This window comes from Brienomyrus brachyistius, chromosome 14 (genome assembly GCF_023856365.1).
Source record: "Brienomyrus brachyistius isolate T26 chromosome 14, BBRACH_0.4, whole genome shotgun sequence".
Lineage (NCBI taxonomy): Eukaryota > Metazoa > Chordata > Actinopteri > Osteoglossiformes > Mormyridae > Brienomyrus > Brienomyrus brachyistius.
The window spans coordinates 13,552,103-13,565,774 of NC_064546.1; the positions used below are offsets into that span (position 1 = coordinate 13,552,103).

At 40.9% G+C, this 13,672-nt stretch overlaps 1 protein-coding gene across 1 annotated transcript in view; it reads left to right on the forward strand.

Moving 5' to 3' along the window:
* The first annotated feature begins 344 nt into the window (after window positions 1-344).
* Window positions 345-13,672, forward strand: part of stard9 (StAR-related lipid transfer (START) domain containing 9) — a 38,172-nt gene continuing 24,844 nt past the window's right edge. The window contains exons 1-3 of the mRNA XM_048974830.1: window positions 345-676; window positions 4,240-4,309; window positions 6,780-6,896. Coding sequence (XP_048830787.1) covers window positions 630-676; window positions 4,240-4,309; window positions 6,780-6,896 — 234 coding nt within the window. The 5' untranslated portion in view covers window positions 345-629. The remainder of the gene's footprint in view (window positions 677-4,239; window positions 4,310-6,779; window positions 6,897-13,672) is intronic.

Below are 13,672 nucleotides of genomic sequence, written 5' to 3' on the forward strand. Positions count from 1 at the left end.
ACTCGTCAGACAAGGCCACCTTCTTACGTCGCTCTAAGATGCAATTCTGGAGCTCATGCGGCCACTGTAAGCACTGTCAGCTATGGACAGAGGTCAGCATCAGCCCTCTGATTGGCCTGCGGTTACACATCATCACTGATCATCATCAAAATCATTTGCCATATGTAAAAAAATAAAAAATAATTACAGGAAAATAATGATCACCCCTCCGAGGAGCTTTGTTTAATCAGTGCTTTGCCCAACGACTGATGTATTCCCAACTGACAATTTTAAGGATAGGTCGCAGTTAGAATATACGTTCGAAAAAAAATACGCACAACATCTTTGACGTATAAACGTCCACATGGACCTATAAACAACGCAAGTGCCTGCAATCGCGGCGGGAGCGAAGCTGGTAGCGGGGCTGGCGATTCCGTGGCCCCGCCTCAGCGCCCGTCTCCTCCCGTCCCCTCGCCGCTGCCCGGCCGGAAGGCGGCGGACCTGACTGACGGGGACAGAAGTTTACTTTTGTCCCCGTTTGAATAGGTTGCGTGACTTTATTTGTAGGCTTTTATATCTTAATGTCATCATTTTGTTGCCATTTTCTTTCGCTACATCGAAGCGCAGTTGCTTAGACCCAATACAGAAAAATGTCAAACGTCCAAGTAGCGATTCGGGTTCGCCCACTTAACGCAAGGTAAGAGTAATTCTGTTCAGATATTTTGTGTAACTTGATTAGTTGGTATTACATATGCATATGGTTATTGTTATAATTACTTATTAATTGTGTAGAGTGGAGTTTTGCAGAATATTCTGTTTGCTAAGCCAAGCGCCGTCCGTGTGCCGGAGGGAGGCGTGTTTGTCGTTTGTGTCGCTTAAAGGACGATCACGATGGGCAGTTTTATCCCTGCATGATTTACAAAAATGAAAGCCAATTTAAGCAAAGATAATGCATCTTAGTTTTATGAAAGCAGAAGTGGAGGACTTTTCTTTTGGGGCACGGAGAATGCGCATTCAGCATTACTCAGTTCTCAAAGAAACCCAGTGCGACCGTTAAAACTGCCAGTAAGAACTTCATCAGATTCTTGGCATTATGTGCGCATTCATTAATTCATGAATGACCTCATATCACAGCAAGGACTAGAATTATAATTTTAAATTACATCTACGATAGTTATTACTTATACGAGTGTAATTGGGAGCTGTGTGTAGCTTGTGGTTTATGGATCTCTGCCTATTGTCCGGAAGGTGGTGGGTTCAAGTCCCAAGACCGGCAGAGTAATCATATCACCATTGGTCCCTTGAACAATACTTTTAACTCTATTTGTTCCAGTGATGTTGACTGTCCCTTAACTCTGATTGTCTTGTACCTCGATTTGGACAATAGCGTCCGTTTATGCAAAGCTCTCCTACGGTTGTATCGTGTTGCATAGCGCATGACTTGTTATAGTATATAGTTGAATTTTAGCAATAAAGCATAAACCGCCGATGTTAGTATTTTAGCTGCCTTTTCCGGGTTTACATTAGTTTTTTTGTAATAAATTTTCAATAATTTGCAGTTAAACAGAAAGATATTTTTTCGCTGTTAGTTTTGGTGGCCTTTGTATGCCGTGCTTTCGTTCCCATTTCTTTGCTAGTTAGCTCACAGTCCAGCACTGTTCTTTGTAGTACGTATCATATAAATAGTTTTTGGAACTTCTAAGCCAGTGTTGTGGGGTATAGCATGTGTCTTTGCTGCCATCTAAGATGCATACCCCACCCACTACGATTAACCAAAATTACAACAGCATGTTTAAACTCTCGGGGTCTGTGGGGGAAGCTGGAAGGTAAGGAGGGACATTACGTCGAGTTGTGATATCACCAGAATTTGATATGTTCGCCATGGCAAAATGGGGTTTGCAGCTTGCTGCTGCTGTGCTGTTAATGTAGAGATAGATAGAGAGAGAGAGAGAGAGAGAGAGAGAGATCCAGCACTGAGCATATACAGACCTTGCTCTATATCAGGATATACTTCAGCCAGAATTTACTGACTGTATACGTAATCTGGCCCGCTTCCACCAAACAGCTGAAAAACTAAACCCTCCCCAGCCAGTCAAGCGTTTCCAAGTTAAATTAATATGGCTGTTTCAGAGTTTATTTCCCAGAGTTCTGCTGTCCAAGCCTGGATTTCACTACATTGCGTCAGAAGGGCCTGGAATCTGCAGCTGGAATACATTGATTGTCCCACTTTCACAGCAAGCCTTTGCTCCACAGACCTACATATAATAATGCTGTGCTGTCTAACACTGCGTCAGAGGCATTGAGTTATGTGGGAAAGATCTGTGTGAGAAACTTAATTTAGTGCCGCCATATCATGTGATTTATTTTTGTAGTCAGACTGATGTACCCCAGTCCTGAAATCTGTTGAACCATTTAAAACCACCAGACACAATAGTTGAAAGGATATAGTGTCCAATAATAAACTTTGATTTACCATGAACTTTGGGTGTGGTGTCATTTAGGCTTTGCCAACTTTCTTTTTAGATTATACGTGAGAATTACCAGAATAAGCCAGGAAAATATGATAAGGGGTTTCCCGACCCAATCTGCAAGAGCCGATTAAAGCATACTTTAATAAATTGATATCGAATTAAATCGGATCAAATTATGATGTGTTTTAATTTATTTTAGGTAAATGAGTTTTCTTCGTTTATGCTGGCATCTAGATGTTATGTAAATGGACATCTAACACTTTACCCAAGGAGGCACAATTAACTTACTTACTACTCGAGTGCAAATCGTGAACAAATATAGTAACTACATGAAATGCATGAACTGATATGATTGATTAATTATGAATGAACACGGGGTCAGTATGTAAGTAACACTTAATTTCTGGTTAATTAATACATTACATAAGAGTGTATGACTCCTTATTTGTGCCCAAAGTACAGTGTTACCCAGTTTTCAGGATTTATTCGAATACAGCATGTTCGCACAGTGATTTTCAAAAGACGAATAAAATTCGGTCGTGACAGAGACATGGCAAAAAGAACTTGCAGGGAGCATACTTGAACTTCTTGCCTTAGGTCCATGTCTCCCAGTCTGGCCCTCAGGGACCCAGAGCTGGTCCATGTTTTTGCTCCCTCCCAGCTCCTGGCAGGGTCCTTGAGGACCGGATTGGGAAAACACTGCCTTAGATGAATGGCCAAGGGCAGTGCTAGAGAATGTAGGCTTCTACTCACTTACCGAACTTATGTAGCCATGCTACGTCCTTCCTTCTCATCATTGCATTACAGGCATTGCCATAGTGGAGCTTTATAAGGTTTGCAACCACGTACAAAATTGCCTTGCGGGTGTGACTGCCATCGGTTTTATGACTATATTTGGAATTCGTATGTTTGCCTGATGTTGCTTAGCCTTGATGCACGCTGAACTGTTTTAATTAAAAACGTGCATTATTGCATTCTAGTAAGTTATACGGATCTCATAGAATCAAGCAAGTAACATAGGTTATTAAGAAGATGTTAAGTAACAGATTCATGTCAGTTTTACTAATTTTAGTGGAAGTTTTACAAAAATATTATGGAGTAAAAAGCTCTGGATCGGGATACCAATAATTGGTGCTGTCTGATATTTGGATGAATTTGTAGGTTTCTCAGTGCAGTCATTTGTTCATGCAATGGCTTTGTCTCATGATCACAGACGTTATGTATCCATCATCCTTTCTTGACCTTGAACACATAGAGCCTTACGGTACTCTTGCATATTTACTCGACTAGACTAGTTCAGTAGAATAGCTGATTGTTCTTTGAAATATCGTGTCCAATAAAATATGCAATAGCAAATATGTATTCTTAGATCTTTCTTTTTATATTTTTACATCTAATGAAATGATGTTGTTTTGGTATGCGTTTCATTTTGTGGTATTTGGGAGATACTGTCTTGACCTAATTCTCAAAGAAAGTTATGACGTTTCTAGTTGTGAAGGGTTCGAGGCTTCCTGCCGCCCTCATTGGACTTTTATAGCTCATGACCCAAAATAGAATTAGCATCTTTACTTGTGTGTTCAAGATGCGTGTGTAATGCCTGCATCAGGAGTCCCAGAAGGACTGGCTAATTTCTCATGAGCAAATTAATATTGCTGATTCCTCTATGTACAAGAGTTGGACCATCTAATTTGGCCTTTTTAATACTGGGGCAATATGCATCTTCTCGGGATGAATGCATGTTGATGTGTTTAAGCCTTTTATTTGACATACGCTGATGTTGTTGCTTTAGGGAGACCACGGATGGGGCACGGATAGCGCTGCAAGTGGAGGACAAGATAGTTAGGATAAAGAACATGAAGGTAAGTACTTTGCTTACTTTAAACATTTAAAATGACTAGGTCTTCAAAATTGGAAAGGGCAATGTACCCTTTATATATTGTCAGTAACTTTAAATATTTAATTGTCAAATATCTAGATTAGCTAATAAAACAGCACGATTGTATAGAAAGCATCAGTTATTTGGTTACTGTCGAAGTCCGGTGGGTATGAGGGTGCTTAACCGAAAGGGATGTTTACAGTAAGGGGTGTTCAGTTCTTGCTTCAGTGCCACGTTGTTTACTGTCAGCACTCAGAGCTCTTGCATACACACATGGAAACACACACAGATGCCGTGGTCTCTGGGTATTACCTAGTTAGTTTGTCTCAGGGGCAAACGCAATACAGGCACTACGCTAACACAGCTTAAAACGTCAGCAAAAGTTAGCATATTTTACGCCATTAAAGTTAATAGTGTTAGTTTTTTGCTAACAGAATCCTGTGGGGTTTGTTTAAGGCTTTACAAAGTCTCTTGTTGATATACTTCACTTCATAATCCTTCAGAGTGGCACTGACCTGTAATGCTTTTGAAAAGAGGCACAGAACAGTTGACTGCAGTCTCGTTGCTTTAGAAACTCAAATAAACCACGTCATTGCCTTTCAAACATATGCTGTATAACTTTCACGTTCTTTATGATCTGAAAAGGATTTATATCCTGTTGTACTTCACACTTTGCCGGTGTCTTTAAGACTCAAAAAAGGACTGGCAATTAAAGGAAGTATTATCAGTTGTCTGATGCTGAACCACATGGAATGTCCTGTTGCTGAAGGAGTTTGGATTAATATTTTGTAGCTTAGACGTTACCTGTGATGTTTCAAAGTGGTTAAATGAGGTTAGATTAGATTTGGTTAGTAGAAATTGGGTTGTATTATTGTGGGAGGGTCTTAGATAATGTAAAAGGAGGCTTAAAGCTACTAGAGGTAAGAGAGAGACAGTAAATGTTATTTTTGTTGAACTATATATTGCTTGGTTAGGTTTTCAGGTCTCCTTCATTGGTTGTTACTAGGTTCCAGTATGTTTTTTTCTGTTGATTAGAAATGTGTTTGGTTTTAATGTACTCTGTGTAGATGGTTTAAGGGCACTTAGTAAGATATAGTATCCAGGGAAAGAAGCTGTGAGAGGTAATGCAGAGATAAACCTTGTGCTTTACCTGAGCAGAGCTTCACACAAACACCACGGATCCATTTCTGAGCCATTAATTCCAGCTCTGGGTTTTTATAACAACAGGACTAGTGGGCTTTGTATCCAGCCATTTTGGAAAATGAGCTTTTCAGGTTGGCTGCAGTACCTGGGTGTATAAAAGGGGGGTTTATTTTGGCAGGCATGCATTGAACAGGGGTCAGTCAAATGTGTTTGTTTCATAATGGTTTTAGCGTCTTTATAACCGTGTGACTAATGGACTCCCCAGGCTTTATTGTAATTTTCTTTGATGCAATCTCCATTGCAAGGATTTCAACAATCGCATGTGTTATATGTATTGTTGTGGTATCTAAAACAGTGTCACCACTGGTAGTGTAAGGACGTTCAGACATGTTGGTACTTGCCTGGCCCTTATCAATGAGCGTTGTTGCGAAATTAAGCGTAGTTCTATTCCAAATAAATAAATAAATAGATAAATTTATGAAATTTAGTAATTTGTTTTTGTTTCCTAGGGCATTATTTAAAAGCAACAAAATTAATCAAATATTTAATTCTCGCTCATTAAAAGATGTAGAACCAAATGGGACTTTTTGTAGCATTTTGTAAGTAATAATTTGAGTATCAAATGTGGCCTGTGTCTTGATGAATGCGACTTAATTTTGCATCGTTTGCAACCACACAGCAAAATGTCCATCAACTTTGCTATGTAAAAACTGCTTGTATACTATTGTGAAGAACAATATTTTTGTTGGTAAATGTTCTACTGGAAGTTATGACTGTCTATGTGAAATTTAGGTGGTGTTAGCGATTAATGGTGTGGCAGAGGAATACTAAAGCAATGTGCCGTGTTTACAAGCTAAGAAAAAACTACTCGAGGCTGAATAGGGATATAATTGCATGGAAAATTGACAGGTCTGGGGACTGACATAAAACCAGTGTCCTGGCTACGAGGCAAAAAGAATATATATATATATATATATACGTACACACACACACACACACACTTTGAGAATGACAGGCAGGTGGAAGTAATTAATTTGAATAACCGCAGTCCCCACACCCTTCCAGTTATGGTAGTAAGAGGTGAATTCAGTGATTTAATCTACATGGTTTCAGGTGGGCCTGGAGTCAGTCTCCCAGGGTGCTCAGGGCATAAGGCTGGATTGCACCTGACAGACTGACACCATTCATGTGGAAAACTGAGCACCGATACTATCAATGACAATTTCATAGTGTAGAAGACCTGCAAAAGCACAAATTAATTGTTTATTCTATAAGCATTATGTCACATGAAAGCTCTTATGTTTCTGCAGCTTGATGGTCGTCCTGATGGACATGGGGACTCCAGAGAGAAATTGATGGAGTTTGGGTTTGACTACTGCTACTGGTCCGTGGACCCTGAAGGCCCTAACCATGCGTCACAGGAGGAGGTAAGGCCGATACACCCTTCGTTCATCTGCTGCTCTACTGGTCATATCATCCTTTTGGAGAACAGCATGAACCCCCATGAAAGGTCACCTAAAACTGATCGTGCTCTGCTCTTACAGGGCTATGTTGTCCACAGAATGAAACTCAATTTTGCAATCCTGTTGATATACAATGGTAGATGTACAGACAGTCCCTGACGAAAGAATGTACAAGTAAAGCCTATCATAGTTAAAATTTCAGTTAAATGCCATGGTTCGTACTTACAAAAGCAGACATTACTTCGTGACGCTCATGAATACATCGTGTGGCTTCAGTGGTTCATCAGCTCGAGTTACATTAATTATTATCGTATCATAATAATTATTATTATGATCTGTATTATTATTGTTCTGGCTAACCAACAAATTAGGCTTAAAGACAGATTTAGGGACCGGATCTTGTTCGTAACCTGGGACCTGCCTGTATTGCATTGCTGTCATTATGGTTTGTATGCGGGTGACATAGTGGCTCGGTGGGTCGCACTGTTGCCTCACACGTTTTGTGCGTGTGGAGCTTGCATCTTGTTATCATGCTCAATAAACGTCCAGGTAGGTGGTTGTGTGTATCTGTGTGTATTGTGCATGTGTCAATAATATACCAGAAGAAGGGAGAGAAGGAGAATAATATCCTTACGAAGGATCATGATGAGATGAAGCCTGTAGGAAATAAGACCAAGCAGAACGGGAATGATTTTCTGTAAATAGCGTTTTCGCGATATCGATCTGCTGGTCCTTACACTCCAGCCGGCCAGCATCTGATAAGACCCCATGTTGTTCTCTGGTGGCACAGCCCATCCTGTTGGCTAACAAGGGAGAAACACCCTACAATCAGTGTAAGTGATGTAAGCCCTGTTTTCCTGCTTTGGAGTGAGGGAAATAAATAATTTATCGACAGCGATTCAGGAATGAATTCATATGTCGTTCTCTTTGGTTCGACAGAATGTGTATTTAAATTTTTTAAACTGGCCTCTTTCTAAGCTCTTCGTGAGAAAAATGTTTCTGTTTTTTTGTTGTTGTCTGTTTGTATGTGCTGCCTGAATGTTATCAATGCTTGGTTATGAGCCTTTTCTTGACCAGCTACATCCCGATATGCCAGGAGGAGCCTCGGGCTCTGTTAGACCTCCCTTTGTGCTTTCGCAGAGATCCGCTGCTGCACTTGAGACCCACGCTCAGAGAAGGAACTCAGTAATTTCACAGTGTCTGCCAGTTCTGCACTGTCAGAGGCTTGTTGGGACACTAATGGCATTCCACATGCCATCACTGGCATGGCAGGGTCAGCACTGAAGAATCGAGCCTCTGTTCCAAGGCTGGAATTTCGAATGCAGTTCAACCTATTGTCTTCCGGATCCTGGACAGAAGATGATAGACGTCAGGCAAAGTGTGAGAGCTGACAGAAAGAGTCCAGAGCATTCAGTGAATTTAAAGAATAACCTTATAAAGAAGGTCATTCTGATAGTTTTGATCTTCTTTGCATATTTTTAGGTAAATTGTTATTCATCATTTATACCTTATAAAGTTACTGTCTGGGGTGCTTTCGATTGCTCGATTTATTTCTAATACAGACGAAGGTCATGGGGGCTGAAAATTACCGTCCTGGTTTTTCTCATTTTAAGCTGTTTTGTACTTACAGTACGTTTACACTCCACCAAAAGTTAGGCATTCTTAGTAAATCAAAAGTATTACAATTTTATTGTTTTATTCCCAAAGTAGACTGAACCGTTCCAATGCTCTGCGTTTGCCTGTAGACAGAGTAACTCCAGCGCAGTGCGAGGAGGCAGGGCTGTCCCAGCTGCATTTCCTGTGGAGTCCAGGGGGAAAATCCATCACTGTCCCAGTCATGATAGGGGGAGGTTTAATTCTCTGCTCTCTGAGATGGTGGGGGGAGGCGGGGGGTTATCGAAATTCACAGAAAACCTTTTACCCATGTGTTTTTTTTTTTTACCCTTACTGGAGTGTTGCAGTGAGATGGCAGGGCTCCATGTAGACATGTGTGTGATTCTGTACAGATTCCAGAGCAGGCTGGCCCAGAGGGCCAGGGGGGGCGTGGGCGGGGGGCAGGAGTTAGAAACATAGGTCACGAAGCTCTAAAGACAAAGAGTGGTAATTGGACCTGGCTGTAGATTGGGGGCGGGGTGATAATTCTTACCATTCGCATACATCTTTGTAGACCTATAGAATTTAAATTTAAATGTGGTGTAATGTGGAATACATTGAAGCCAAGAGAGGAACGGAGAACCTTAATACATTTCCACACAATGTATCGCTAATGGGCACCAGTGACTATGTAAACAAAACAGTCAAATCAAAGTATTAGACTTCAGTGTTTAGAAGCAGAGAGACAAACGTCAGAGCAGGCGCAAGCCGTAGGGTGGGTGCAGTGTGGAGGGGGATGGGAGCCGCCGTAGCTGCAGAACAGCTGCACAAGTTAAAGGGCTCCTTGGCTTTTTTCATGGTGAAATTTCACTCTAAGGGAAACGCACAATGCTGCTGCTTATATCCAAAGGAAGTTGGAGGTCGTTTTCTCAATACTGTACTGAAGTACTTACTGTGTTTTATAGCTTTCTGCGCTAAACGCTTGACGTGATTTGATTCTGTTTTGTGTTTTGCATGTATTTGCAGAATCATGTAGTCATGATTTTTTCGTATCTGAAGTCTGAGCTTATCGGTTCAGTACTGAAACTTCTGACGCTTTTACTTTACTTTGCACTTCATTAATAAACAATGTAGGGGTGAGCACCATACTCAACCAAGACAGAACCTGCCAATTTAGGGAGGTGGTTTATCATTTCAGAATGTCTGGAAAGTTGGCTTTGTTCCTGTAGCAGAAGAGTGCAGCTCTTCAAAAATTAATATTAACCATTATCCTGTGTAGTTACAGTAGTGTCACTAAGTGAATACATAGATTTATGGTGAATTCGCCACAAAGTTTCACATTTTTGTCTGGAATTATAATTGAAGTGTTTTCCCTTGACAGATAATTTTATTTCAACATCTGGAAAAGTATGATTAGAAAACCACATTCTTTTAGAGACAATAAATAGATGCCAAATGAGCCTGAAATTCCTCTTCTGTATCTTGCAGTAATTCTCATCTACAAGATCTCAATCACTCCAGGACATTAAAAGCTAACGTAGCATTTCAGATGTTCTCCACAGTGCAGCCTGTGCTTCACTGACCAGTTGCCCCTGCAGTATCAGTGCAGTGAGTGTGCATGCAGGCATGCGCACAAAATATGGAGAGCAGTGTCTATTTGGCCTTCAGACACCACTTCCCTCCCCCCTCCATTTGACCTACAAATTCTGTAAAAGATGACAAACAAAAGTTGAGACAAGAGTTGAACTGCTGCCAGGGAACTTCCTCTTCCCCGCCCTGCACTGGATCCCTGCACTCTTTCTCTACCCGTTGCTTTCTGTCCGTCCTTATCCTTATGTATTACTTTGCCACAGAGGAATCACACCAGAGCAGTTAATCTAAAATGCAGCTCAGCAACTTTGCAGTGTTTGTATTACCCGACATCAAACCGTGGGGAGAAACCCATCGTGACCCAGTGTTGCAACGGCTCCCCTTTAACACACTTGGTGCTTCTCACAGAGCAGCGGGTTACGTTACTCTGCAGTAATGCCGTTTCGAAGATCTGTGCGAGCGTTTTTCAGTCAACGAAGACCCAGGGAACATTTCTAATGAGGAGCGTTTGTGCCGCTTCAAAGGCGATCCTCACCACGATCTGGCCAGAACTTCACTGGCGTCACTGCGAAATCCAGAGACCGTGAGCTGACCAGGGCTGGTGCAGTGTGACCCACTTGAAACAAACCCAGCCAAAACATCCTTTGCAGCCTCTAATTATATGGGGGTTTCTCTGTATGCCCGTCGAAGCCTGATTTATGGCTGCTTCGGAGGGGGAGGTTCTGTCGTAATGAGCACTAAGTGATGATACTACGTGATAATGCTGAGGGCACTTGAAAAGCACAGCCTCTCATTTGGGTCTTTGAGCAAACCTGTGGTTCCACCCTAACCCAGCTCTATTCAGCATTAGTGCAGTAATTCTTCAATTAAGTGGACATGCTGCTGTCGGGTTTCTTTTTGTTAGACATAATCAACACACTTGATGTGAAGGACATCACCTAAAACATAATACCTTTATGAAGTATGAATAAATGTGTGTTTATTTGTGCCGAAAGCTGTTTTTTAAGCTCATAAACAGTGTTATGTAGACAGACATTTCTGAGTTTTATGTGCTGTTTATGTAATATGTTCATGTGCTGAGTAACTTTACCAATGTGTTTTTATTGATTCAACAACAAAATGATGTAATGTTAAGTTTTTTTTCTCTTTGAACTTTCTGATAGTCATTGTTTGCTTTGGTAGGCTACGTCTAATCCGTCTTTTAAAATCCTTTCCAGAGTAGTGCTCAATTTGGTTTACTCTGATTGGAGGGGGGGGGGTATACGTTTTTAAGTATAGCTTTGGTATTTAAAAATATCATGGGTTGAAAGTAGCAAACAAAAAAAAAATACTGTTTTGTGTGGTTGTGTGAGTGTCTGTTAAAAAGGTTTGTAATTGAATCTTTACCAGACAACCTTACAACATTTGTTTTGCCGAGGTCTGGCTCCGGGATCTTTACTATTATATAAATAAGTAATACTAAGAATCTGAAGAGAGCACCTTATTAGTTAGGCGTCTATGGTTCAAATTAAATGGCATATAAAATTCATAAGCAGTAATGATGCATAGTGATAATCTTCTTTCGATAAACTTCCTTTTGTCGATTTATTAATTGAGAGAGATATCTGCTGGTTAACACCTTGGTGCCTGACACCCTGAGAGTTCATGTTAAAATCCTACCCACGTCCTGCATATAACGTTACCTCTTCTCCCGGTTTTGCACTTCATTCCTCTGGGTACTTCTTCTGCAGGTGTGTGTGTGTATGTGTATTGTCCAGGTACGTATTATGTGGGGCCCTCACACTGTGATTAAAATCTGTTTTATTTTGACGTTGTGGGGACCATTTTTTCCCCCCACAAGGGGAATCCCAATTTTATAAAAATCTGTGACCCCAATCAAAAAAACGAAAAATATCAAAAGTAGCCATATTCTGCTTGGTTACTTATGGTTACGTTTAGGGCTGGGTGGGGGTTAGGGTGGTTGCTGTTAGGGTTTTTCCCCATAGAAATGAATGGAGAGTCCCCACAAAGATGTGAATACCAACGTGTGTATGCATGTGTGTGTGTCTGTGTGGGTGGGTGGCCTGTGATGGACTATCATCCCCCATTTGGATGTTTGTACCCCATGCTGACCGGGATGAGCACCAGGCTCCCACACTCCCAAGACTGACCTAAGACTCCATAACTGGTTGGAAACAAATCCGCCCTAATATCTCACCACACATGAGCGAAACCTCACAAAGCTCTCATTTGACATGGACTTTGTTTTTCTCCCATGAAAATTGTGTTTCTCATATTTATCGGCTAACTCTTTGACGTTACTGACTCCTGGTAATAACAATCCCTAATTTTGCACCTTCCTGTTGTATGTCAGTTGATGGTGTTGAACTTAATATAAAGTAGATTTTTTTCTCTCTATTTATATGCCTTTGTTTTTTCCCCATTGTTTTTGGAGTTTCCTCTGGGCTGACGGAAACGATAGATACTTGTTCCAGCTTCTATGCAAAAACATACACAAACCGACATAGATGCTTTCTGGATGTTTCCTGGTCAAAGTTTCAATCTCTTGGGACACCACTTAGGGTGAAGGAAAGATCCAGATCGCTGTGGAAATGCAGTCATTGGTCTGGAGTCAGAACCTTAGTGCAAGTCAGCATAATCTAAATTACGATAAATATTTCATAAGAAATGTTGTTTCAGCTTAATATTATTTTATATTGGTGTATTTAGAGTTTGGTGTGTTTGGAATATGGATTAGTTTACAGTCGAAGGTTCAGAGGTAGTTGGTGTAGTTCATGACAAAACATGCTCAACACCGGTAATATGTGGGTTGGCGAGGTATCGGACTGGACACATTTTCTTTGTTATTTCATTCTCGGAAAGGGCTTTCGGCTCGTCTGGCTTATTTCACTGCAGGGTTATTCAAAGTACAAACTTCATCTTTGATTCCAGATCCCTCACACTGGAGCTGCAACCGACTCATTTGTGATGTTTGAGCTCTATGGTGATGTTGGTCTTAAAAGTAAATAAGTACATTTGTAACATATGCTGTTGATTTTGACAGGAATTTTAAAGTAACTTCATAGGAATCTGAAACCATCCCGCCCCGGATATGCCCTAACCCCCGCTGTTTGTACTGCCCAGGATAGGTTCTATGCCCCCTGCAGAAAATGATGGATGGATGGAAATTGAACCCATTGCCTAAGCTGAAATTTTTCAACCTGTCACAGATACTGTCAAAGAAGAAATCCAGTAGCAATTTACTTTGGAAAAGTTTTTTATTTTTTTAAAAATTTTTTGCCAACATTCTCGGATTCCCCATTCCATTCATCTGTTGTCCTAACAAACAAAGTACGACAGGACAATACACAATAGTCCCTATTCTTTGAATTGTTCGCTAAGCATTCCATTTAATGCATTTATATTATATCTTATTACCCTCATTATTGATATTGTTGTTTTGGTGTGATTCTATCTGTGAGGTTTGAACAGTGCCGGACTAACATCTCGGGGGGCCCGAGGCTGGCATGGGTAGGGCTCCCCCCCCCCCCCCAGATGGACCATTTGAGCCTTTTTTG